At 42.7% G+C, this 27950-nt stretch overlaps 2 protein-coding genes across 3 annotated transcripts in view; one reads left to right on the forward strand and one right to left on the reverse strand.

The window, feature by feature from the left end:
- The window catches only part of PKD1L3 (polycystin 1 like 3, transient receptor potential channel interacting), a gene marked incomplete at its 5' end in the record, with an annotated part of 68039 nt that extends 65849 nt beyond the window's left edge, over window positions 1-2190 (forward strand). Inside the window, one exon of the mRNA XM_081108059.1 lies at window positions 2133-2190. The remainder of the gene's footprint in view (window positions 1-2132) is intronic.
- IST1 (IST1 factor associated with ESCRT-III) lies at window positions 40-27918 on the reverse strand. 2 transcript variants are annotated; one of them, XM_081108065.1, is made up of 10 exons: window positions 27153-27918; window positions 13583-13685; window positions 13006-13186; window positions 12180-12267; window positions 7167-7250; window positions 6205-6315; window positions 4705-4908; window positions 3669-3758; window positions 2386-2434; window positions 40-1389 (listed from the first exon to the last, which is right to left on the reverse strand). In XM_081108065.1, exons 2-10 carry the CDS (start codon window positions 13668-13670, stop codon window positions 1190-1192), a joined length of 1095 nt encoding a protein of 364 aa, XP_080964191.1. In that variant the 5' UTR covers window positions 13671-13685; window positions 27153-27918; the 3' UTR covers window positions 40-1189. The 2 variants fall into 2 exon arrangements, with proteins under 2 accessions (XP_080964191.1, XP_080964192.1); XM_081108066.1 differs by lacking the exon at window positions 3669-3758.
- Window positions 27919-27950: the final 32 nt, after the last annotated feature.

Raw genomic sequence — 27950 nt, forward strand, 5'->3', positions numbered from 1 at the left:
AGCTCCCTATTCAACCCAACCAGTGGAGAAAGCAGGTCATAGAATTTTTAACTTTATTATCAGCTACCAAGGTATTGGATACAAACCAACCAAAAACATTAAAGAAAGGTTGCTTGAGACAGGTATATACAGATATACTACACAGAAGCCAAAATCTTATCATCCGATCCCAAAGCCATCCCTGTGGGAAAGGATGGCCTTAGCTAGGGGGCAAAGGAGCATGTTAGTTACAATAGTGAGAGTATTGTCCATCAAGGAAAGCAGCGAACTACAGCCACATGGGCACCAAAATGTATGAGATTAGTTTTTAAAGGTTCTCTTCATCATGAAGTTTTCAAATGAAAACAGGAACCCCTCTTCTCCTGTAGGCTTTCCAGCTCGCTATTCAAGAGACTTGAATACTTCTATTAAGGCAACTGGAAGCCCACCTTAGCCTTGAATAGTGACTTCTGCCCAACATGTGGCCTGTTCTTCCTTTGTCAGTAATACAATCCAGCAGAACATGCTAGGGGAAAAACAGGAATTTATACAGTGCTGCCCTCTGATAAAAGGGAAACAGCACTCAAAGCCAAAAGGCCACAGAGGGCTCCCTGGGAATCCAGTAGAACTGAGAGACCTTCAACTTTCCAAATAAACTTTGCAGCTGGATCCAGGTGGAACATTGCCCTGCAGCAAGGAGTAGTGTAAATGCCAATGAGAGGACCCAGCTTCCAAGAACTGTTACAGTGGCTTCCTGAGTCATTCATATCAGAATGAGAAAATAGACATCTTAGCCTTGATTCTCTCTCACCACAAATCCACCTGTACTAAGTCTAGAACCTCAGGACAGGGCTGAGACACTTCCTAAGTACTCTCTTCCACAGCCCAGCCACCTTTACCTTCTCTCCCCTGTAGAGGGATGGTGGGACAGGCGAGGAGAGAGCCTGGGCTAACACTGACAGGAAACAGACAAGCACGGCTTACAGGAGTCAGCTGCTCCGAGCTCACAGTGTCTCCAGTCATTCATCTCTTAGGAGCAATAAAGAACTGGAAAGCACCACAATTTGGTAGAGCAGGAAGAGAGCCCATAGGAAGAGTGTGCTCGGTGATGGTTAAGAGATGAAACAGAATTTCATGGAGATTCTTAGTTACAAGGAGAAACTTCTCTGTCTCAACTCCCAGGACTTGGATGGTGCCTGGATTAGGAGGCCTATGTTTTCTTTTTCAACTCTTCAAATCTCCGGGAAAGATCATCAAAGTCAATGTCCTCAGATGCTGAGGTGTTGGCACCAGCAGATGCAGTTGGTAGTGTATCTGGCACGGACGGCAACTCTGGAAGTACGAAGTTGTCATAGGTATCCACGGGTCTCGCAGGGGGCTTGGCAGAGGCTTCTGGCTTGGGTCTAGGACCTAATTAAATTAGGGAAGGAGCACAGTGTTACAAATGCCAGAGAGGTGGCTCAGAGCCACAGTCCCCTTTGGCAGAAACAACAAAACCATCAAGTACAGTAGAAAAGTTTTCTTTCTAAAGGATTAATTCTAAAGGTAAGTACGCAGAGCATTCACTTAAACACATTGTCCCCTTTCACAAAGCCCTGCTCCCATAGCAACAAAGTCCAAAGTCTGGAGTGGTACCAGAATTCTGTTGGATGAAGTTACTCTTTAAGGCTTATCGGGAAAATAAGAAATGTTAATGTCAATCCTATTTGATGGACTGGGATCTGATCTGTATTTCTAGTCTTCCATTTTATAAGTTAAAAATCACCCCCTTCTCTATTTACTGCATATTTATTTCTATTTATATATAAGTTCTAGAACAGGTAAACCTAAACTACAGTTCTAGAAAATAAGAACCGTTCTTCCCTCTGGGGTGGAGTTGACTGAAAGGAACAAAAGGGAACTATCCTAGGGTGATAGAAATGTTTTATAACTTTGCTGAGGTGGTGGTTACATATTATATGTGGGTGCAGACACACATGTAATATCAAAACTCATCAACAATAATTTTGTGTATAGAAATTATGTAAAATACAACTCTCTAAAAAAAAAATATATACTCCCTGTGGCCTTCTAGGGTGCTGGTAGTGGTTTTGAATAGATGGCTACATACTTATAATTTGTGCCTATTCACCCCTCCTCCTTTTAATTTCCAGGCACAATGGAAGCTGAATCAGCAGGAACATAAAGAAGTTGAAAAAATAAAAATGTGTGAAAAAGAAACAGGGAACTTGTGAGATTCTTTGGGGCCAGAGAAGATTATTTTCCTTTTGGCAGAGGGAAATCCTGAGTTCTGTTTTTGCCATACTGCATTTGGAGGGTGGACAGGGCATGTGGGTTGAATTCCATGTATGAGAAAACAGCAAAGGGCTCAGCATTGAGCCTTGAGGGTTTCTAGCTCACACTTACCAACAATCTGTGCAGAAGAGACATTCTTATCAGCATTACTGTCATCCACCTGGAACACAAACATTGTTACCAAAGAAAGCAGTGGCATCACTGGAGAAAGCACGGATACTTATACAAGCCCCTGTGCTGTCCAAAAGCGAAGCTGCTCAGCGAAAGCATCAGAACCTGCCCCTCCACTCCTTCCTGATCTTCCAGACAGATACCAGATATAGATACCATGCTGAACACCAAGCAGAGAAAAAGGAAAATCTAACCACAATGTAACCTGATACCTTCACCTTCCAGGCAGAGAAAGCACTAAACCACTGACTTCATCTCCAAGAACCAAGTCTTCAAACAGTGGTGGGCAATGCTTCAATGCATGCAAGACCGAAACATAAGAAAAACTCAGGCCCAAGGTAATAGCACCAAAGGGAAGAACAAGCTCAGGAACAGGAGAATCTCCCTAGATGAGTCATTTCCACAGCAAACGCCACACCAATTTGTTTTCTCAGTTATGCATCAGATGGAAACAGCTCTCAAAAGGCATACACCAGCCCTGGTCAGTTTATCTCCGTAGTTATAGAACACTGGGTCGTGGGTTCGATTACCAGTGAAGGTCACATACCTCAGTTGCAGGTTCGATCCCTGACCTCAGTTGGGGCATGTGCGGGAGGCAACCAGTCGAAAATGTGTGTGTGTGTCTCTCTCTCCCTCCTCCCTTCTACTCTAAAAAAAAGGCACATACTGGCTGAACAAACAAGGATGGCAGAAAACAAGTCATCTAATTCTAAACCAAAGCTGCTACAACCACCTACAGAGTTCAAAGCATCAAACAGCCAATTAGAGCAAGTTTTAACCACAATATAAAATGTAAAACTACTGCTACAGGACACTTGTGTGTCAGACAAAAATCTGGTCACTACTTTAAAATCTGCTTTACACAGTATTAAGAATTTATAAAGCTGGTAGTTTAATTATGAGATTCTAGCACTAAGACTACCAGTTCCAGGAAGTCTCTACATAGTCAAAAAAAAAGATGGTTAAGTGCCCTACTAAAACTTTCTAAGATCTGCAGCTCCCTCCTGATCCTGGCTGAATTGCAGACAAAGCATTGTCACCAATGATGCTGCTGCCACCACCACACTCCATTTCCAGGATAATGTAAAAGCAACACAATCCAAAGCAAGAACAAAGCTGGTACTAGAGTTGATCAAAACTTTGCCTTCCCTTTGGCCATTATTTTGCTCTCTCTTCATGGGATTCACTCTCCTGCTGCTTACAAAAGAGGCTCAGGCACTTACAGATTCATACGATGGGGGAACTGGTATCTGAGGTGGGTGAACATTGGGAAAGGCCTGATAAGGCCCCATTGGCAATCCATTGAAATCCGACTGCAAGAGGAGAAAGGCAACATCAGAGACACTGCCCCCAACTAGCGATTTTCTCCAGTATATATATATATACACACACAGAGAGAAGGTCCTCAAATAATGTCATTTCATTATAATGTTGAATGCCGTAGGATAGTAACTCTTGTTTCTATCAATTAGCCTAGGGTAAAATTGGGTTTCATAATACATCATTTCACTTAAAGTCACAGAACTATCAATGACATTAAATAGGACTTATTAAACACAAGAACCCCAAAAGAAGAAAAACAAAATACCACATGTCATCAGAAGAATTGCAGATTTTTAAAGATCTGTAGCCAAAAGCTGTTATGCAAATTACTAAATCCATTGCTTACGGAAAATTATTAGACTTTACAACAATGACCTTCATCTTCTTGTCTACAAGAGGTTTTTTTTACTTGGCAATAAATGTATTCAGTTTTATTTTTAAAGCTACTAATCTGGCCCTGGCCAGTTTTGACTCAGTGGATAGAGCGTGGGCCTGCGGACTGAAGGGTCCCAGGTTCAATTCTGGTCAGGGACACATGCCACGGTTGTGGGCTCATGCAGGAGGCAGCCAATCAATGATTCCCTCTCATAACTGATGTTCCTGTCTCTCTCTCCCTCTTCCTTCCTCTCTGAAATCAACAACAAAAAACTACTAATCTGCCAGCAACAGGTCCCGAATGTTTAATTAAAAAATAAACTACATGAAGATGAGTTTTTCTAGCACCATCTCTCCAGATTTTTCCACTGCATTACTTCTAGCTGAACCAAAAGGCTTTCTCTAAATCCCAATATTTTTCACACAATGTGATCATTAAGTTAGTATTTGTTCTTACTGCTTAATCGTCTTGACAATCTACAACTCCTGAGTATATTCACAGAGCCAACCTGTCATTTTCTAGAGCTTACATAACATTTATTTATTTATATGTATACTTACTGGTCCCTTCGGAAGTGGGTATGAGAAAGGAGTACTTGGAGATGGCATGGGCATGGGCATGGGCATTGACACCGTTCCATCAGGTCCACCAACGGGTGCTGTGAACCCGCCCCCACCTCCTCCTCTTCCAGGGCCCCCTTTCTTCACATCATCTGTGAATCCAACATCAATAAGATCTGTCTCTACTCCAGGGGGAGCTTCTGCCTGAGAAAAAGAGAGAAATTCTTATCATCACCCCACATTGCAGGCGAGGTCCCAGGAAGCAGACTCTGAGATGGAGACTGGCATGAAGGAAGTTTACTAGGGCGATCTAATGACCTGTGGGAAAGTGAAGGAAACAGGGATGGGTCAAGTAAGAAGTCGGGCTATTATGCAACCAAAGGCTTCAGCCAATTAGCCAGGGATCTCTGGAGCTAGGTGGGGTGACCCTATAGCAGATGCCCCCATCTGTGTCAAAGAGGAAGTGTCTTTTTTTTGTTTTGTTTTGTTAATCTTCATCTGAAGGCATTTTTCCATTGATTTTTAAAGGGAGTAAGAAGGGGGAGAGACAGAAACATCGGTTTGAGAGACATCGATTAGTTGTCTCCCGCATGCGTCCCGACTGGGGCCAGGAATCGAGCCTGCAACTGAGATACGTGCCCCTGACCAGAATCAAACTCGGAACCAAGCTGATGCTCTACCCACTGAGCCAGGCCAGCCAGGGCAAAGGGAAGTGTCTTTAAATCCCTGCACTGACCAGTTACTGAATACTGCCCCCAGGAAAGACTGGGTAAGGGGCCACTGCTGGAGGGTACTCAGCTTTGTGTGAGACACCAGTGACCAATACTCTCAAGAGCTGGGGGATTACATCTTCTGTTCTGAAAATGTGGGGTGGTGGTTGTCTCAGCAGCATACCAAAGCATCTGCTAAATGCCACTGACCTTAACCGCTGGATGATAATTATTGGTTACCCTCCTTACACCGCCAGTCTCTTCAGGACAGAGACCTTGTTTTTATATATCTCTGAATTAACAGCTTTCTGTGCATTGTCTGGCACATCACAGGTATCTAATAAGCATCAAGGTTTGTACCTTTTCAAAGTGCTTTCAGGTATTCTTTTCATCTGATCCATATGAGATATGTAGGCACAATTTTTACCCAAAAGGCACTAACTGGGCAAAGGTTTAAACCTTCACACACAAACTGCAGTGCAAGGAATAGGGTTAAAGAAAGTGGTATCTGCCGAAACCGGTTTGGCTCTGGATAGAGCGTTGGCCTGCGGACTGAAAGGTCCCAGGTTCGATTCCGGTCAAGGGCATGTACCTGGGTTGCGGGCACATCCCCAGTGGGAGATGTGCGGGAGGCGGCTGATCGATGTTTCTCTCTCATCGATGTTTCTAACTATCTCTCTCCCTTCCTCTCTGTTAAAAATCAGTAAAATATATTTAAAAAAAAAAAAAGAAGAAAGAAAGTGGTATCTAGAGACTCACTTTTCTGAGTACTCTGAAAGACTAAACTCACCATGACCACAGAATCAGGCTCATAGGGCACATTGTAGTTCTTGGCAATTTCAATCAGGTATCTCTCCACCAGGATTTTGGGCGGAGCTTCCACACTCAGTTTGTGCATTAGCTGTAATTAAAAGACCCAGGGTTAAGATGCATCTACACCAACCAGCCCAAGTCTAACCTGTCTCACTTTTACATTTTGTTCCTCTCATTTTAGTAAACTGAGGCAAAAACAAAACAAAACAAAAAAGGGTTCAGACAGTTAAATGATTTTTCCCAGTCACAAAATATAAGACCCAAGTCTCTCTCACATTCTCTGGTTATGTAACTGAGGGAGCACTCACTGTCCAATATGTAGACTTTCACAGGTACCTGGTACTTATCAGTTTGTCATTTGTCTTTTAATGATTGGTAAAAGACTGATACTGCTGCCTTACACATTTGAATTCTTCCACCCTTCTCCCAACCTCATTTCTACCTCCGCAAATTATAAAGGGCACAAAGAACAGGGGGCAAATAAGATATGACACAGGCCCTGACCAGTTTGGCTCAGTGGATAGAGCATCGGCCTGCGGACTCAGGGGTCCCAGGTTCGATTCCGGTCAAGGGCATATACCTTGGTTGCGGGCACATCCCCAGTGGGGGGTGTGCAGGAGGCAGCTGGTCGATGTTTCTCTCTCATCGATGTTTCTAACTCTCTATCCCTCTCCCTTCCTCTCTGTAAAAAATGAATAAAATGTATTTTTTTTAAAAAAATATGACACAGAACAACAGCCTCACAAGTCAGAGGTGTAGGGCCAAGGTAAGGAGTGGACTGCACTGCCAACCAGAAAGCCCTCCTCCCACTCTCACTATGAAATGTGGAACCCTAGATGAACTCTACCATATAGTGGTAACCACCAGATCACTGCAGGCAATAAATTAACCTGCCCCCACCTTGCCCATTGCTTCATGTTTAACAAGTCTGTTCCTTACCCTGTCATTCACAGTTCCAATCTGGTTGGTCCTACATAACTTGCCATATTCCTTGCTATACTTGGCACACAACTGATCAGCAACCTACCGAGAAAAAAGAACAGTAAATAAAAGTGGAAACCATTCCTATAGACTGCTTCAAGCTTTCTTCTATCAACAGTAAACAGGCTTCTATTACAGGATATTCAAAAAACTGGGGTCTATAAAACCTTAAGGGGTACATACATACTAATTAACTTGGTTATTGTTTATGTATCCATCCAATGAGCTGCAACTATATGCAGAACTCTAGAATAAGCATTACGATAAACACTATAAATAATGAACACCACCAGACACTGTTCCTACTCTTAGAGAATCTTATACTAGTTCTCAGGGAAAACAGTCATTACTCAATCACACAGATAAAGGTACAAATGCAGCTGTGAAAAGTGCTACCAAGGGAAAGTATACCACACTATGAGAATAGAATAAGATCTGATATACATATATATATATTTTAAAAAAAAGGTAACTGGGTAGTGGGCACACAATACAATATACAGATGATGAATTATAGAATTGTACATCTGAAACTCATAATGTTACTAATCAATGTCACTTTAATAAATTTAATTTTAATAAAAGAAAAATTAGGTAAAACTTCCAGAAGACATTTAACTAAATGAGGGAGGGAAGGGTATTACAAAAAAAGAAATCATGTGTAAAGGCCTCTGGTGGAAAAACAGGGCCAATCAATCCTCAAGCCAGAATAAGTCTAGTGCAGAGCCTGAGGGAGGAATGTGGTAGGAACCGAGAAAAGCAAGTGGGGGCCAGACAATGCAGGGCCATGTAGGCCATACAAAAAGTTTTGTTTCTATCACAAGCACAACAGAAAGATACCAAAGGGCTTTAAAATAAGGTGTAATGACAGGATCAGATCAGTGTTTTGAAAAGAACCCTCAGTTGTCCTGATGTAATAGGGAACAGAGTAAAGAAAACCAAAGCAGATACAGGAAGAACATTCAAGAAGTTACTACATAGTTCGAGGAGGAGATGACAGTGTCATTGGACCAGAGTGGTCCCAACACCTGCGAGCTCACTGAGGGAGCACTCACTGTCCAATATGTAGACTCTCACGGGTACCTGGTACTTATCAGTTTGTCATTTGTCTTTTGATGATTTTTGTTTTGCTTTTTATTAATGTAGAATTTTAAAATATTTGCTTAATTTATCATTCTTCATTTATGGCTTTTGGGTTTTGTGGCATATTAAGTTATGACATTTTCTTAATCTACCTAGTTTTCTTCAAGTTTGTATGGTTTCATTCTTTTAAAGAAATGTAAATCTTGGTTTCATTTGGAATGAATCTATAATAATAAAAGGGTAATATGCTAATTAGACTGGACATCATTCCGGATGAAGCCAGGGCCTGAGGGAAGCCAGTGCCAGCAGCTGGGGGAAAGACAGCCTACTCTTGCACAAATTTCGTGCATTGGGCCCCTAGTCCTATATAATAAAAGTCTAATATGCTAAGTGTCCAGTCATCTGGTCACCCGTCCAACCAATCAAAGTGTAATATGCTAATGATATGCTAAGGCCTCTCAACCGCTCGCTATGATGTGTACTGACCACCATGGGGCAGACAAACAGTCACTATGATGTGCACTGACCACCAGGGGCCAGACACTCCGACCGGTAGGTGAGCTTGCTGCTGGGGTCTGGTCGATTGGGACTGACATGTCCCAGAGGCTTCCTGCAGTCCCTTCCCGGCTGGCCAACCTCCCACATCCCTCCCCAGCCCCAATCGTGCAATGGTGGGGGTCCCTCGGCCTGGCCTGCAGGCTCTCGCAATCCAAGACCCTTCAGAGAATGTTGAAGAGTCGGTTTTGGCCTGATCCTGCAGGCCAGGCAGAGGGACCCCACTGGTACATGAATTCGTGCACCAGGCCTCTAGTCTTAATATAAAGGAGAAGTATAGGAGAGACTAAAAATGAGGTTAAAACTGTAAGAAGCAGTTGTCACTGACAGCTGTCATAGGGGAAGGGGCTGGAGGTTGGGTGAGAAGGGGGAAGGGCTTCAGTAAAAAAAAAAAAAAAAAAAAGACTCATGGACACAGATAACAGATGGTGATTGCCAGAGGGAAGGGGCAGAGGGGTAGAGGAGAGGAGGTAGAGGAAGGTAAAGGGGGGGTAAATGGTGATGGGAGATGACTTGACTTCGGGTGATAAACACACAATTACAAGATATCAGATGGTATATTATACAATTGTATATCTGAAACTGATATAATTTATTAACCAATATCACCCAATAAGTGAAATTTAAAAAAAACACCTGTATAAATATTTTCCCTACTGTATTAGAATACAGGTTTACTCTCTGGGGAGGTTAAACTAAAGGGACTCTGGACTCCAAGCACAGCAGGGAGCAGAGATACTTACTGACCACAGAAGAATTAAGTGTACGTCTTCTATAAGAGAAGAATGAGACCTTTGGCTTCTTTCTCTCCTGGGCTCTCAGAAATGCTAACAGCCAGCTTATACCTTCCAGGTGTAGGATTCCTCTCTAAGGAAAATGACCAACCCAAGGAAAGAAAACTAGTTCTTGACAGTCTGGAGTTCCCTCAAGAAAGGGCTTAGTCAGATCATTCAACAATGAAGGCATCTGGCAGTAAGCCCCACCCAAGCATACAAGAGGTTCCAATTTGCTTTTTAAAAGTGTCTTAACTTGCCCAGCTGGCATGGCTCAGTGGTTGAACATCGAACTATGAACCAGGAGGTCATGGTTCGATTCCCAGTCAGGGCACATGCCCGGGTTGTGGGCTCAATTCCCAGTTTGGGGCATGCAGGAGGCAGCTGATCAATGATTCTCTCTCATCACTGAAGTTTCTATCTCTCTCTCCCTCTCCCTTCCTCTCTGAAATCAATAAAACACATTTTAAATAATAAATAAATTTGTCTTACTCATAAATATAAACCAACAGCCAAGAGCTTTCAAAACTAAGAAAAGCCTCTACTATAAAACGGTCTAAATCTAAGAAACAGAAAGAAAACAAACATTACAGAAACAAAAAATTAAAAGAAACTATAAATCCTGGCCAGTGCTTCTCAATAGTTAGAGCGTCAGCCTACACACAGAAGGGTTGTAGGTTCGATTCCTGGTCAAGGGCACCTATCTGGGCTGCAGGTTCACATGCGGGAAGGCAACCATCAATGTGTCTCTCTCACATCAATGGATGTTTCCTCTCTCTCCTCCCTCCCTCCTACTCTCTCTGAAAAAGCAATGAAAAAAATATCCTCAGGTGAGGATTCACAAAAAAATAAACTATAATATTCTCAGAGAGTTAGTTAGAAGACATTGTAGCCATGAAACAAAAACAACAGACTATAAAAAAATATTCAGAGAATTAAAAAGAGCTCTTAAAAAATAAAATAAGAGAAGGACATCTCAAAAGATGGGTTGGTAGAAAAGACTGAGACAATCTTAGAGAAACTAAAACAAGTACACAAAGATGCAGAAAGAAAATAAGGAGAAAAATAACTTAATTGAACTGTTTTCAACTGAGTCTGTACAATATTCATGTTGTGGCAGGCAGGTTTTTAGTTAATGTCTGTCTCGTCTGCTAGACTCAAAGCTACAAGTGTAGGGCTGGTATCCTATTTTGCACACCATTATACCCTCAGTGTCCACTTAGCACATAATATCTGCTCAATAAATATTTGTGAAATGAATGAATGAAGCAAAACATCTGAAATAAAATTAATGTTGTTTTAACTTTACTGGTTTACAATTGCGTAAGAACTTTTCTATTTGTATATACTTAAATAACATTTGTCAAAAAATAAAAAATTAATGGCACCACTTTAAAATGGAACCAGAGCTCCCATGCTAGGGAAACTGCTTTGCACGTTTATGCCTCAAATCTTTGCAATGTTAAAACAGGGCAAAATAACCTTTGGGCTGGGCCTAGGGCAGTGATAGCGAACCTATGACACGCGTGTCAGAGGTGACACGTGAACTCATTTTTTTGGTTGATTTTTCTTTGTTAAATAGCATTTAAATATATAAAATAAATATCAAAAATATAAATCTTTGTTTTACTATGGTTGCAAAGATCAAAAAATTTCTATATGTGACACGGCACCAGAGTTAAGTTAGGGTTTTTCTTTCTTTCTTTTTTTTTTAAATATATTTTATTGATTTTTTTACAGAGAGGAAGGGAGAGAGAGAGTTAGAAACATCGATGAGAGAGAAACATCGATCAGCTGCCTCCTGCACATCTCCCACTGGGGATGTGCCCGCAACCCAGGTACATGCCCTTGACCGGAATCGAACCTGGGACCCTTCAGTCCGCAGGCCAACGCTCTATCCACTGAGCCAAACCGGTTTCGGCAAGTTAGGGTTTTTCAAAATGCTGACACGCTGAGCTCAAATGGTTCGCCATCACTGGCCTAGGGCAACAATGTGTCCCAAAGAACTGTTTGCCAAGATAACAAGAAAGCAGTTATTATGACTGCTGGACTGATGGACTACTGAAATGAGAATTAAAAACATCATTTAGAATTAACAGCATTGTTATCTGCACCAATAGAAATGCCTTCCTTCTAGTGTTGCCCTTCCTTCTCATATAATCCACTGCCTTTGTCTCCTAATAGAAACACTATATGGACTTCTGCCTGAATCAGTGAGTGAATCCCCAATAACTATTCTTATTGATCTCAAATAAATGCTTATTGCCTCTCACTTTGAAAGGCCTTTTTAAAGTTAACATATCACAATAAAAATAATTTAAGACAAAACTGAGGGTACATAAAACTTTGCTCCTTAAAAAAAAATTATTCAAGTTTGCAAAACACTCTTCTATGATATAAGGCTTAAAAAGGAAGAAGAAACACATTTATAAAGACCTTGTCAAAGGCAGCATGAGAAGGGTACAAAATACTTGGTCACATGAGCAGAAATTACTTATGTTAACCAATTTTTCTAATAATCTGAAAAACTACAGATATCACTGAAACTGGTTGTACTCACTATTTTCAATTCAGCCACTTCTGACTGGAGTCGAGGAGCAGCCCAGATAAGTGTAGACACAGATTCAGCCAGACCAGAATCTAGCTCCCTAATTAAGAAAAAAATTAATAAAATTTAACATTCTTTAAAACCAACCAACCACCCTAACATTTGTATGAATATAGTGATATAGCCTCTAAAGCTATTTCACAAATCTCTTTAACTTTTCAGTAACTCTGAACTTCTAGCCATTTTCATCACCCTATTTTACTTCTGGGAAAACTCAAAACTAAATGATGCGCCCAAGGTCACCAAGTCAGGAAATGGTTCTGCCATCTTAACAGCTGTCTCTATGCTGAGATCAGGCTTCAAGGGAATAACAGGAAAAAGGTCCTTGGGTATGTGAAACAGTCCCTTAGTGCTCACCCCTACATAAGAAGACCAATATTACTTCTTTCTCAAATTCCAGAGGTGACTATATTTAGGTCTTTGATCAGAATGTCTTATTCATTAAGGTTATACAAGATAAGTTCTAGAAATCTGTTGAACAACAACTGTTAACAATATATAATTAACAATACTGTATTGTGTGCTTAAAAATTTTGTTAAGAGGGTACAGCTCATGTTGTGTTCTTACCAAAAAAAAAAAAAAAAGAAACAGAGGGGTGCGGGGATACAAGGAAACTTCTAAAGGTGATGTTTACTGCCTTGATTGTGGCATCTGTATACAGATATATGCATGTGTCTGAATTAATCAAACTGTGTATTAATTATGTGCAGTTTTTCTATATCAATTATACATCAATAAAGGAAAAAGAAAAAATAAAGAAAGACCAAAAAAGCTTACTTCATAGACTGAATGAGGCCAAACCGGGCCAGCAGCAGGTCACAATACAACTCCAGGATCTCCATGGCTTCCACGAGGTAGTCTTCCCGTATAATGTGTTCCACTCGGATTCGAGCTCGTTCATCTTTCCCAGCAGCCAGATAGTCAGCAATCTCTTTCCTTGCTTTCTGGGCCAGTTCCGCTAAGGCACAAATCCCGCTCTAGTCACACAGCAGTAGTGCACTGGGCTTTGGCCTGCAGGCCGACCTCCACCCCAACAAAGACAAGTGGATGTTTCTACTATGTCCTAGCTCACTCCCTTAGCAAATCTAATCTAGAATTTGCTACTTTGTCTAGGTGAGAATATAGTTTGTGTACCCAGAAATTTCAGGAGTCATGTTACCTATTCCATAGCAACAGAGTATGTCCCTTTCCCTGCAACAAAGAGATTCAATCTAACCAGATGTACCCAAAATTTAAAGGACGTAGCATCCCTAAAAGTTCATAGTACTTAGCCTGAAAGAGCCAATATTGGGATACTAGGACCCAGTGATGTATTTTGGAAGAGAAAAATATAAGGAAATCATGCATTACTCACTTTTTTTTTTCTCCAGTAGTTTAAGACGGTTTATGACTAATCTCAAATTGACTCGTAAACGCTCAGCTTTAAATCCAGAGCCCAGCATACTGTGCTATTCCTCCTGGAAAAAGATAAGAAACCCAATGACTATCTTCAAGTTAAAATTAGTTCAGAAACTAACACCAGTTAGAGAATAGATTATTTGATACTATAAACTAGAGTGGTTTTCTAATACAGACATGATCTGATTCACATTTTTTAAAGATCTTTTTGGCTACTGTATGGAGAACTGATTGGGAGAGGGTATTAATGGAAGCAAGACAACAAAGGAGAGGATATTACTATATTCCAGACAACAGATGGAAACAGCTTAGACTGGAGTAGTTAGCAGTGGTGGTGGAAGAAGTGATCAGATTTAAGGCTATTTTGAAAGCAGAGCGGAAAGAACTTGCTGATGGATGAAATGAGTACCTATGTATATTGGTGTAGGACAGGGGTGATAAAAAGACAAGCAGGAAGGTCTCCTAATTCTCCCAAAAATCTCACCTAAATCTGAAAGCTTTGCCTCTAAGATCAGGAACAAAAAAAGGATACTCTCACCACTGTTGTTCACACAGTACAGAAATCCTGTCAGAGCAATCGGGCAAGAGGAAGAAATAAAAAGCATTCAAATTGGAATAAAGCAGTGAAATTGTCACTTTTTGCAGATGACATGATACAATATATAAAACACCAAGACTACCAGAAACAATAAACAAACAAAGCTAAATTGCAGGATACAAAAATCAATGTACAAAAAATCCCTTGTGTTCCTATGTGTTAACAGTGAAATATCAGAAAAAGAAATGAAGAAAACAATTCAATTTGCAATTGCAACAAAAGGATAAATAACTAGAAATAAACAACACAAGCCCAGATGGGTTTGGCTCAGTGGATATAGCGTTGGCCTGCAGACTTAGAGTCCCAGGTTCGATTCCAGTCAAGGGCATGTACCTTGGTTGCGGGCACATCCCCAGTAGGGGGGTGTGCAGGAAGCAGCTGATCGATGTTTCTCTCTCATCGATATTACTAACTCTCTATCCCTCTCCCTTCCTCTCTGTAAAATATCAATAAAATATATATTTTTTTAAAAAGAAATAAACAACACAGGAAGAGAAGGATCTATACAATGAAAAATACAAGATGTTGTTGAAAGAAATTGATGAAGACACAAAGAAATGGAAAGACATTCCTTGTTCATGGATTGGAAGAATCAACATAGTTAAAATGGCTATTGTTACCTAATGCTCTATACAGATTTAATGCCATCCCAAAGGCATTTTTCAAAGAAATAGAAAAAAAATTCATCAAATTTGTATGGAACCACAGAAGAGCCCAAACAGCCAAAGCAATCCTGAGGAAAAAAGAACAACGCCAGTTATCACACTTCCTGGCTTCAAATTATACTACAAAGGTACAATAATCAAAACAGTATGGTACTGGCAGCAAAACAGACACACAGACCAATAGAAAATAACTGGGAGCCTAGAAATTAGCCCACATATGTAAGGGCAATCAATTTTCAACAAATGAGCCAAAAACATGCAATGGAGAAAGAAAAGCCTCTGCAATAAATGGTGTTGGAAAAACTGGAAAGCCACATGCAAAAGAATGAAAGTAGACTGCTATTTGACACCACACTCAAAAGGGATTAAAGAGTTAAATATAAGACCTAAAACAATAAAATCCCTAGAAGAAAACATAGGTACTAAATCTACAGACGTTGGTATAAGAGAGGCTTTTGTGAACCTGACCCCAAAGGCAAGCGAGGCAAAAGCAAAAATAAATGAATAGGACTACATCAAACTAAAAAAGCTCTGTACAGCAAAAGAAACCATGAACAAAACAAAAAGGCAACCAACCAAATGGCAGAAGGTATCTGTAAATAATAACTCTGAAATGGGGCTAATAGCCAAATATATAAAGAACTCCTACTCTCTCTCTCTCTCCTTCTCCCCTTCCCTCCACCCTCCCTCCCTTCCACTCTCTCTAAAAGTCAATGCGAAAAATATCCTCACTCCTCAGGTGAAAAATAAATAAATAAATAAATAAATAAATAAATAAATAAATAAATAAATAAATAAAACAAAATGTATAAAGAACTCGTACAACTCAGCAATTATACAAACAATCCTATTAAAAAATGGACAGAGAATCTGATCAGATGCTTTTCCCAAGACATAGCAATGGTCAACAGACATATGAAAAGATGTTCAACTTCACTAGCTCTAAGGGAAATGCAAATCAAAACCACAATGAGACACCACCTCACATCTGTTAGGACGGCTATAATCAGTAAAACAAGAGATAACAAGTGTTGGAGATGATGTGGATAAAAAGAATCCTCATACACTGCTGGTGGGAATGTCAACTGGTGCAGCTACTATGGGAAACGGTATAAAGGTTCCTCAAAAATTTAAAGATAAAGCTACCATATGGCCCAGTAATTCCTCTTCTGTGTATCTACCAAGAAAAAAAAAATAATTGAAAATATTTATTCAGCCCTAACTGATTTGGCTCAGTGGATAGAGCATCGGCCTGCGAACTGAAAGGTCCCAGGTTTGATTCCAGTCAAGGGCATGTACCTTGGTTGCGGGCACATCCCCAGTGGGAGGTGTGCAGGAGGCAGCTGATCAATGCTTCTCCCTCATTGATGTTTCTAACTCTCTCTCTCTCTCTCTCTCTCTCCCTCCCTTCCTCTCTGTAAAAAATCTATAAAACATATTTTTTTAAAAAAACATTTATTGCCGAAACCGGTTTGGCTCAGTGGATAGAGCGTCAGCCTGCAGACTGAGAGGTCCCGGGTTCGATTCCGGTCAAGGGCATGTACCTGGGTTGCGGGCACATCCCCAGTGGGGGATGTGCAGGAGGCAGCTGATCGATGTTTCTCTCTCATCTAACTCTCTCTATCTCTCTCCCTTCCTCTCTGTGAAAAATCAATAAAATATAAAAAAAAAAAAAAGAACTGCCCATTCTAAAAAAAAAAACAAAAAAACATTTATTCATATATATATGTATCCTATGTTCACTGCAGCATTATTCACAGTAGCCAAGACATAGAAACAACCTAAGTGTCCTTTGATGGATAACTGGATGAAGAAGAAGTGGTAGTACATATATGGAATATTATCCTACCCTATGTAATAAAACCCTAATATGCAAATAGACCGAACGGCAGAAAAACCAGTCGCTATGATACGCACCGACCCCAGGGTGGTTAGTGCTCTCCCACAGGGGGAGCATCGCTCAGCCAGAAGCTGGGGTCATGGCTGGCCAGCATAGAGGTGGTGGCGGGAGCCTCTCCTGCCTCTGCTACAGGCAGGAGGTAAGGAATGAGGGGTCCCAGACTGCGAGAAGGATGTCTGACTGCCAGCTTAGGCCTGATCCCACTGGCAGGCAGACATCCTCTGAGGGATTCTGGACTGCGAGAGGGCGCAGGCCGGACTTAGGGACACCCCTCCCCCGCCAAGTGTACGAATTTCATGCACTGGGCCTCTAATTCAGCCATACAAACGATGAAATACTGCCATGGATGGATCCTGAGAGTATCATGCTCAGTGCAATAAGTCAGATGGAAAAGAACAATACACACACACGCGCACACACACACACACACACACACACACAGTGGGGCCTTGACTTACGAGTTTAATTCGTTCCATGACGGAGCTCGTAACTCAAATTACTCATATGTCAAATCAATTTTCACCATTACAATGACACGTGATGCTGGGCTGATGATGTGGCATTCACTGTGATGTTCGCTGCGCCAACTAGCGGTGGGGTATCTGAAGCTGGCTCGTAACCCAAATTTTAGCTTGCAACTCAAAGGAAAAAATTGGCCGAGAGATGGCTCGTATCTCGAAAAACTCATTAGTCGGGACACTCGTAAGTCAAGGTTCCACTGTATATTAGAGGCCTGTTGCACAAAAAGATTCATACAATAGGCCTTCCCTTCCCCTGGCTGCCAGCACCGGTTTTCCTCCAGCCAGTTTCCACCCAGGACCCAGGCCTTCGCTCCGGCTGGAGCCGCCTTCAAGCCTTCCCTCTGCTGCTTCGTGCCTACATATGCAAATTAACCGCCATCTTTGTTGGCGGTTAATTTGCATATCTCGCTGATTAGCCAATGGGAGGCGTAGCAAAGGTATGGTCAATTACTATGTTTGTCTATTTTTAGATAGGATGATTTCACTCATGTGGGATAAAAAACAACAAACAAACATACAAAACAAACTCATAGACAACAACAGTATAGTGTTTACCAGAGAAGGGGGTGCAGGGAAGTTGAAGAGGGTAAAAGTGACAGAAGGAGACTACATTTTGGATGGTGAGCACACAATTCAATATAGAGATGATATAATTTAGAATTGTACACTGGAAACTTATATAATGCTAATAACCCATGTCACCCCAATAAGTTTAATTAAAATTTTAAAATATACTATCCCTCTAATTATTCAAATTATCAGCCTTTTGGGAAAAAACTAGTGTCTAAGATCACAGAAACAGCATTAACATCTACTCACATGCAAAGAAATACACAAAAGGGTAAAATGTCCAAGGGGGAAAAGCTGTTCTATAAAACTTGACCACAGGAGTCTATTTACCAAGACTTTAACTTCACAGTAGAGTTACAATCAACAAAACCACTCCCCTCCCCACCCACAAGACTTTAGGATATACCATCGTTCTACATCTAAATAGCACAATTCTTATTTCTCTCAATTAATTCTGAACTTGAATCTCAAAATATGTAGCATCTAAACTAAAGCAAGTGAACAGCAGACAAACCAAACCCAATATAAACAACACCAGGACAATAATTGTCTGCTTGTGCATACCACTAATAGAAAACATCAGATGTATTTTTCTTTTGTGAAACTGTCTCCAGAAGCTTTTTTTTTTTTTTTTTGCTTCTCAAAGTTTTTGTACTACATTTAATAGTTAACTGCTCAGCCAGCATGGCTCAATGGTTGAGCATCGAACTATGAACCAGGAGGGCATGGTTCAATTCTCGGTCAGGGCACATGCCCAGGTTGCCAGCTCAACCCCCAATGTGGGGCGTGGAGGAGGTAACCGATCAGTGATTCTCATCACTGATGTATCTCTCTCTCTTCCACTCTAAAATCAACAAAAATATTTTTTAAATCCTATACAGTGGGGCCTTGACTTAATGAGTTTAATTCGTTACGTGACGGAGCTCATAACTCAAATTACTCATATGTCAAGTCAAGAAGTGAACGAGTGAGACACGTGATGCTGGGCTGATGTTGTGGCGTTCACTGTGACGTTTGGCGCTCACTGTAACGTTCGCTGCGCCAACTAGCGGTGGGGTATCTTGAAGCTGGCTCGTAACCCGAATTTTCGCTCGCAACTCAAAGCAAAAATCGGCTGAGAGACAGCTCATATCTCGAAAAACTCATTAGTTGGGACACTCGTAAGTCAAGGCCCCACTGTATAATAAAAGCCCAGCGACTGAATGGCGGAACGACCAGAACAACCAGTCAACCAGTCAATATGACGCACACTGAACATCAGGGAGCAGACGCTCACCCCAGGAGCCGCCCCCTGGTGGTCAGTACACTCCCATGGTGGGAGCGCCACTTAATTGACTAGGATGAGCAGCTGCTACCGCAGCAGGAGCGGGTTCACAGCCGCTCGGCTGACCGGGACTAGTGGCGCTCCCACAATGAGCAGATCCCTGCTGCTCATGCCCCCCCACCAGTACACGAATCCCGTGCACCAGGCCTCTAGTAATAATAATAATTAACCAAGTCCCAGTACATAATAGCATTTATGTATCAGAGTATGTGGGTACCATGATACTGAACTATGTACAATCCAGTCAAGAATGTATACTGATTACCTGTATGTCAGACAATGGCTAGCTGCTAAAAATAAGGCAACAACATATTTCACGGATCTAAAACAAATACTCGAAAAACTTATATGGAATCAAAAAAGACCCCAAATATCTGCAGCAATCTTGAGAAAATATCTGCAGCAATCTTGAGAAAGAAGAACAAAGTTGGAGGTATAACAATACCAGATATAAAGTTATACTACGAAGCCACTGTAATCCAAACAGCCAGGTACTAGCAGAAGAACAGGAATAATAGATCAATGGAACAGAACAGAGACCCCAGAATTTGACCCAAGCCATTACACTCAGTTAGTATTTGACAAAGGAGGCAAGAACATACAATGGAATCAAGACAATCTCTTCAATAAATTAGTGTTGGGAAAATTGGACAGATACAGGCAAAAAAAAATGTAACTAGACCACCAACTTACACGATACACAAGAATAAGCTCAGCCCTGCCAGTGTACACTGTGAAAAGTTAAGAATGTCTATTTTAACCCCTATAGTAAAACATACTATACAAAACATATACTAAAAAATGCAACCTATTTTAAACGAACTCTAAAGTGTTCAAATAACCAAAAAGATGGCAGGGAAGCAGAAACAGAAAGGAAAAAGTTACAAACAAGACAATAAAATGATAGGCCTACATTCAAGTACACTAGTAATCTATAATAATAAAAGCGTAATATGCTAATTAGACCAGAGGGTCCTTCCGGATGAAGCCAGGGTGGAGGGAAGCTTGGGTCCCAGGTGCCTGCGGGCGGCCAAAGGGAATTTCTTGCATGAAATTCGTGCAAAAGTAGGTCTTCCTTCCCCCGGCTGCTAGCACCAGCTTCCCTCTGGCACCTGGGACCCAGGCTTCCCTCCAGCCGCTGGCAGGCACCCAGAATCCAGGCTTCCCTTGCAGCCCCGGCTTCACCCGGAAGGATGTCAGTCTAATTAGCATATCACACTTTTATTATTATAGATTATCCTATATAATAAAAGAGGCATGTAAACTGACCATCTCTCCACTACACTCGCCAGCCAATCAGGAGTATGCAAATTAACCCAAAAAGATAGCGGGTTAATTTGCATACACAAGCACCAGGCAGAGAGCAGAGCAGGAGAGCCGGAGGCTTGGGGGGACGTGGCTCCCTCGGTCGCTCCCCCAAGCCACTGGGCAAGAGCAGAGAGGGAGAGCTGGCAGAGAGTGGAGTGGCTTGGGGAACTTGGCTCCCCAAGCTGCCAAATGCAGAGCAGAAAGGGAGAGCTGGCGGCTTGGAGGACTTGGCAGAGTGGGAGGCTGTGGGACGGAGACAGAGCAAAAAGGGAAAACCAAGAGTGTAGGGAGCACCAGGAATTCTGGGAATAGTAGTTCTGGTGGCAACCCCAGGACCAGAAGCAGAAGCCCAGAGTGCGGGGAGCACCAGGAATGCTGGGAATCGTAGTTTTGGTGGGAGACGGATCTCCTAGACATTAGAGCAGCGGTTCTCAACCTGAGGGTCGTGACCCCTTTGGCAGAACGACCCTTTCACAGGGGTCGCCTAAGACCATCCTGCATATCAGATATTTACATTACGATTCATAACAGTAGCAACATTACAGTTATGAAGTAGCAACGAAAATGATTTTATGGTTGGGTCACAACATGAGGAACTGTATTTAAAGGGCCAGAAGGTTGAGAACCACTGCACTAGAGCAAAGTGAGCCTGGAGCAAGTTCCTGTTGCAGTGGGGGATGGAGGGAAGGCAAAGGTGAGAGACATAAGTAAAACCAGAGTGTCTAGGAAAAATTAAAGGGAAGATATCCTAAAACTTCGAGGAAATCTCCACCAATGAAGCAAAGAAAAAAGAAATGCCTCTATTATTCTGTGAGCAACAAACCAAACTGTGTTGGGGGTCTCGGAATATTCGCTCATAGGATTGCAAAGACAGACAGAAACTCCTGGATTGGAGAGGGCTGCCCTGAGGGCTCCCAGATTGGAGACGGTGCAGGTCGGGCTGAGGGACCCACCCCCAGTGCACGAATCTTCGTGCACCGGGCCCCTCGTACCTCAATAAAATTGGAGGGGCTATATTAATGTTAGACAAAGTAGACTTCAGAGCCAGGAAAAAACAGGAATACAAAGAAACATTGTATTTTTTTTGTCCCCAAAAATGTATACACACACATTTTTTGATAGCTCAATTGATGTTTCTTTCTTTTCAGATTTAACCAACTGGAATTAATACTTATTCAAAATGTGTACACATTTTTTGGGACACCCTGTATAATGAAAAAAGGGTGAATTCACTAAGGAAATGTACCAATTCTAATAGTAAATAAATGTATATAACATTCACTATACATGACACAACTTCAAAATACATGAAGAATTGAGAGATAGAAAAAGAGAAATAAAGAAATCCATAATTATAGTTGAAGACTTCAAAGTACCTCCCTCATAATTGATCAAACTAGCAAACACCAATATCACCAAAGATGTAGAAATGAACACTACGAACAACTGATTATATCTAACTGAAATTTATAGAAGACTTTACCCAACAGATCAATGCACACGAAACAGTCATGAATATAGGCCATATCATGAGTCATAAAACAAACCTTAAGTAAGAACCAAACACTACCACTAACTGACTGAATCTAACATTTATAGAATACTCCATCCAACACAGCAATGTACACGGAGCATTCATAAATACAGACTATATCCTGCGTGTAAAACAAACCTTAAATTAAATAGAACTAAAGTAACACAGTATGTTTTTTAACCATAATACAATTAAACTAGAAATCACTAACAAGAAACATAACAGAAAATTGCCAAACACCTGAAAATTAGAGAACACAAATAATCTATGGGTCAAAGGGGAATTTGCAAGCAGAAAAATTGTGTTAAAGGTTTGAACTGCAAGCCCTAACCGGTTTGGCTCAGTGGATAGAGCATCGGCCTGTGGACTCAAGGGTCCCGGGTTCGATTCCGGTCAAGGGCATATACCTTGGTTGCCAGCACATCACTAGTAGGGAGTGTGCAGGAGGCAGCTGATCAATGTTTCTCTCTCATCGATGTTTCTAACTCTCTATCCCTCTTCCTTCCTCTCTGTAAAAAATCAATAAAATATATTAAAAAAAAAAAAAAGGTTTGAATGGCAAGAAAATAAAAATTAAGCCCAGTTGGCATGACTCAGTGGTTGAGTGTCAATTTATGAATCAGGCGGTCACGGTTCAATCCCGGTGCCAGAATTGAGGGCTTGATCCCCAGTGTGGGGCATGCAGGAGGCAGCCAACCAATGACTCTATTTCTATCTCTCGCTCCCTTCCTCTCTGAAATCAATAAAAATGTATTTTAAAAAAAGAAAAATCTATATATATAAAAGCCTAAACGACTGTTCGGCTGTCCAACCGGTAGCTATGATGCATGCTGACCACCAGGGGGCAGAGGCTCTGACCAATATGTTAGCTTGCTGCTGGGGTTCCGATGATCCGGACTGGGTGAGATGGGTTGGACACGCCCTAGAGCAGTGGTTCTCAACCTTCTGGCCCTTTAAATACAGTTCCTCATGTTGTGGCCCAACCATAAAATCATTTTCGTTGCTACTTCATAACTGTAATGTTGCTACTGTTATGAATCGTAATGTAAATATCTGATATGCAGGATGGTCTTAGGCGACCCCTGTGAAAGGGTCGTTCTACTGCCAAAGGGGTCGCGACCCACAGGTTGAGAACCGCTGCCCTAGAGCCCTCCCACAGTCCCTCTCTGGCCCCGATTGTGCACCTGTGCAAGGGACCCCACCCGCGCACCAGGTCTCTAGTTAAAATATAGCATCAAAATTTGCCAGGCCTGTATTGCTCACTGGTTGAGCATTAACCTATGAATCAGTTCAATTGCTGGTTCAGAGCATATTCCTGGGTTTCTGGCTTGATCCCCCTGGGTTTCTCTCTCTCTCCCTCTCCCTTCCTCTCTGAAATCAATAAAAAAGTATATTTAATTATATATATAAAACATCAAAATTTGTGAGATCTAGCTAAAGCAGTGCTTGGGGAGAAATTTATAAGACTAAATGTTTGTATTAGAAAAGAAGGTCTCAAATTAGTAACCTAAGGTCCACCATAAGGAACCATAAAAAAGAGCAAAATTAACCTAATGCAAACAAAAGAAATAAAACCAAGGCAAACCCCAGCCTATTTTGCTCAGTGGATAGTGTTGGCCCGCTGACTGAAGGGTACCAGGTTTGATTCCAGTCAAGGGCCTATACCTCAGTTGCAGGCTCGATCCCTGACCCTGGTCAGGGCATGTGTGGGAAGCAACCAATTGTGTCTCTCTCACATCCATGTTTCTTTCTGTCTCCACTCATCCCTCCAGAAAAAAATAAATGGAAAAATATCCTTGGATGAGGATTAACAACAACAACAACAAGCAAACAAGGCAAAAACTAATGAAATGGAAGAGAGTAAAAATAGAGAAAAATCAATGAAACCAAATGCTGTGTTTGAAAAATCAAAATTTTTGATAAATCTGACAAAAACTCTCACAAACCCACAAATTACCAGTATCCAAAGTAAAAAAGGGATATTACTACAGATCCTACAGGCATTAAAAGGGGACATTATTACCAATTTATATCTATAATTCAACAAAGACAAAAATGACATACCCCTTAGAAACTCAATTTACCAAAATTCACACAAAGAAATAAAAAATATAATTTGTCCCATATACATTACAAAAATTGAACCTAAAATAAAGAAAAATTCCACAAGAAAACCCAGGCCCCAGTAGCTTCTCTATTAAACATTTAAGGAAATTCTGTCAAACATTTTTTTAAATACCATCAATATTATATGAACCTTCATAACTCATAAAGCTGGTATGAGAATTTAAAGAAAATCTGTAAAGAATTTACAACAGTGCCTGGTACATAGAAAGTGTTATATGTACACAAGCACTATTTCATTTCTATTTAGTCAACAGACCCATCCATACTCAAAGGAAAGTTCTTGCTCATCACCGAAAGATTAGCTGATAAATGCACTTTTATGTGTTTTAGGCTAAATAAAATGTTTTAGGTATGCTTTGCATCCTTCCCCTACTTTAACTTTTTGATTAACCTTTTCAACCACATTGGAGTACTTCAACTGTATACAATCACTATAGGTTTCACTGTTATTCCCACACTGCCTACCATAGTACTCAGCACAAAGCTGTCACTCATTTATTGTTAATTAGTAGGAAGTTTAATTTAAACAAACTTTTTAAAAATCAATTAACTTACATAATCTAATTTTTTCAAAGTTGTAATCATGGGCTCTAAGCACCACTGAATCCTTTTACCACTTAATATCACATCTGTTACAGTCTTTAAAACCTATTAATGACTGCCTATATTCCACTGCGTAATCATTTTTAATTCCTCAACCTTTTCATGTTATAAATAAAATGCTGAAGTTAGTTTTCATGTGCTTATTACTTTTCCTGTATTTTAAATTTTTATTAGACTATACTGTTTTCTAGTTTCATTTTTAAATCAGAATAGGCTACATGTAATTGAGACTGATTTTACAAGAATGAGAGCTTAAATTAAGTACACTAGGGGCTTCTGGAGTTCCTGATCATTTAGAAGGCAGAGCCACAGGAAGACAGGAAGAATTAAAACAAATAATTTGGACAAATCAGTCACACAACTTTAAAAAAGAGAGGGCTTGCCAGAACCGGTTTGGCTCAGTGGATAGAGCATCGGCCTGTGGACTCAAGGGTCCCAGGTTCGATTCCGGTCAAGGGCATGTACCTTGGTTGCAGGCACATCCTCAGTGGGGGGCGTGCAGGAGGCAGTTGATCAATGTTTCTCTCTCATTGATGTTTCTGGCTCTCTATCCCTCTCCTTTCCTCTCTTTAAAAAATCAATAAAATATATTTTTTTAAAAAAATAAAATAAGCCCTCACCGATTTGGCTCAGTGGATAGAGCGTCAGCCTGTGGACTGAAGGGTCCCGGGTTCGATTTGGGTCAAGGGCACAGTGCTGGGTAGGGGACGTGCAGGAGGCAGTCAATCAATGATTCTCTCTCATCATGGATGTTTCTATCTCTCTCCCTCTCCCTTCCTCTCTGAAATCAATAAAAATACATTTTTTTAAAAAACAAATATACCAAGTCCTATCCCAGAAGATGCGGTTCTGAGGTGTCTCTCTCTCTCTCTCTCTCTCTCTCTCTCTCTCTATATATATATATATATATATATATATATAAAATCCCTGTGGGCTTTTGGTTTGTAAGTACAGAAATCAAAAGGTTCTACTGAGGAAGTGGGGGGGAGGTACATACATCAACAATTATTAAATACTTAACAGTATTTATAAATGAAACAAGATCGGCCCTTGTAGGGGAACTAACTCAGAAATGCAATAGCGCTCCAGCGTCTGGGGGATGCCGGGCTCTCGGTTACCCTTCGGTGATTACCGCTCTGCAGCCTCGGGCTTGGCTGACCCCCCAGGAAGCCAGAGGGCCGCCGGAACGTCAGCACCCAGGAGTGAGGCTGATGAGCGCACAGAGTGGGGGCAACTGCCTGGCATAATCCGTTAACTTAGAAACGCAAGTTCTTCCCGGCGGCCCGTGTGACTTACCCACCACTCGCTTTTACTATTAAACCTATACAAAAGAAACCCTGTCCCGGGAGGGTGTGGCTGCGGCCCCCGCGGCCCCCACGGGGAACACACGGCTGCTTTGCCCAAGCAGTAGGCGCCTCCTGTCAAAGCTCCTGCGAACTTGATAAGCCCCTGCGGGTCCGTTCTTCGGAATCAATCCTGAATGTGGACGTTGGGGGCTTTCCCCCAACAGCCCATCACTGTGGCTGTCGCTGAAGCTGGAGGAGGGAATTCATTACACTCCTGACTCCTGTCTGTCTGAAATGTTCGCAATGCAAAGTTAAAAATAAACACGTAAGCATAACAGAGAAATTACAATTCCCCATAAGAGTGCAGACCAGCTCTTAATGTTGATGTTACTGCTACCGAGAGTGAAATGGCTCTCCTATTACCTCATTATTAAACAGGCGGCTCGTCTCCCGTTCCCTGGAAAGTTTCTGCGGCTCGAGCTCCCAGTCCTCGCCCCGAGCACCCGGAAGGGGAGCGCCGAACACACACACCGGAGAGGGCCGGGGCTGGGCCACGGGCTCCTCACAGGGTCGCCCATCACCGCGCAGGGCTCTGCGGAGGGGCCCGGGGCTGCCGTTTCCTCCAGCCAAAGGGGCGCCCACTCCTCCCCCCCGCCCCCCGCCCCGCCAGTCCAGGAGGCCGGAGACACAACCTTCCGAGGTCTTCCCGAGCCAGAGGACGTGGGGTAGGAACGCCGCTTTCCGGTGCCGGAAAGTGCAGACCGAGCCCTTTCACCGACGGGCACCGGAGCCCAGGCCGCGGCGTCCCCGCCCCAGGGAAGAGACGCCAAGGGACAACACGAAAGTCTGGCGGCTTCAAGTATCCCGGGCCAAAGATTCCCCAAGCAGCTCGCGACCCCGGCCCGGCCCCGGCCCCGCGCCGCAGCTGCTCGGGCCTGACCTCCGGCCTCACCCCGACATCCACTACCCTCCCCTTTCTCCTCACCTGCCACGTCAAGGCCCTTAGAACCCGGGACTGGGGACTTCTAAATCCCGGCCGCGGCGCCGGGAGGAAAACAAAGACCCTCGGCGGAGAGGATGCCAGACTCACCGGACCGAAACCAGGCGGGAACGCAGCCGAGACGGACTCCGGAACCCAGGTCCAGCATCCAAAATGGCGGCTCCGTCGGCCGCAGCACAGCCAACGCGGCGGAGGGATCCGCGGGCCGAGCTGACGCGCTCTCCCTCCCAGCGATTGGCTGAGAGCCCGCACTCCCGGGATCTCGGCCCGAGAACAGCGGGACTCCCCGTCCGGCTCCCTTAGGAACCAGCGCGGCCGGGGACTACTTCCCGCGGCGGAGGCTGCGGAGTGATGCGTCCCGTCACGCCCCCTGAGCGAGCACCTGAGTCATCTGCGGGGGCAAACCGAGGGTTGCCGCCTGTCTTGCCCTGTGCGCGGGAGAGCCGGTCCCGGGAATCGCGGCCGGCACCGTGTTCCGGATGGTTCCGCTCCCTGGAAAAACCGGTTCAGTCCCGCCTTTCACCCACCGACGTGACTCCCTGATGTTTACTCCCTTCTCTCGCTCCACTCCCCTCACTCTGAGGGCGGTTCTTTCTTTTTAAACGTCCATGATGAGAGAGAATCATGGATCGGCTGCCTCCGACAAGTCCCCCACTGGGGATCGAGCCCACCACCCGGGCATGTGCCCTTGGCCCGGAATCGAACCTGGAACCACCCAGTTCGCAGGGCAACATTCTATCCGCTGAGCCAAACCAGCCAGGGCTGAGGGCGGCTCTTTCTTCGAGTGGAATAACCGAGCCGGTTTGGACCCTTCGCCCTCCCCCTCCCGGGGCGCCCACCACCCACCTCTCCGGTTACGCGCGGCTGCCCCGGCCCCGCTTTTAAACC

This window comes from Myotis nattereri, assembly GCF_964212035.1.
Source record: "Myotis nattereri genome assembly, chromosome: 15".
NCBI classification, from domain to species: Eukaryota; Metazoa; Chordata; class Mammalia; order Chiroptera; family Vespertilionidae; genus Myotis; species Myotis nattereri.

Excerpts from the sequence above, each read along its gene's own strand:
- IST1 (XM_081108065.1), bottom strand. The coding sequence starts at position 13,670 with ATGCTGGGCTCTGGATTTAAAGCTGAGCGTTTACGAGTCAATTTGAGA. Across the intron at positions 3,759-4,704 it reads ACCCACTTCCGAAGGGACCA|TCGGATTTCAATGGATTGCC; the intron begins GTAAGTATACAT and ends CTCCTCTTGCAG. Across the intron at positions 1,390-2,385 it reads CTCTTCTGCACAGATTGTTG|GTCCTAGACCCAAGCCAGAA; the intron begins GTAAGTGTGAGC and ends TAATTTAATTAG.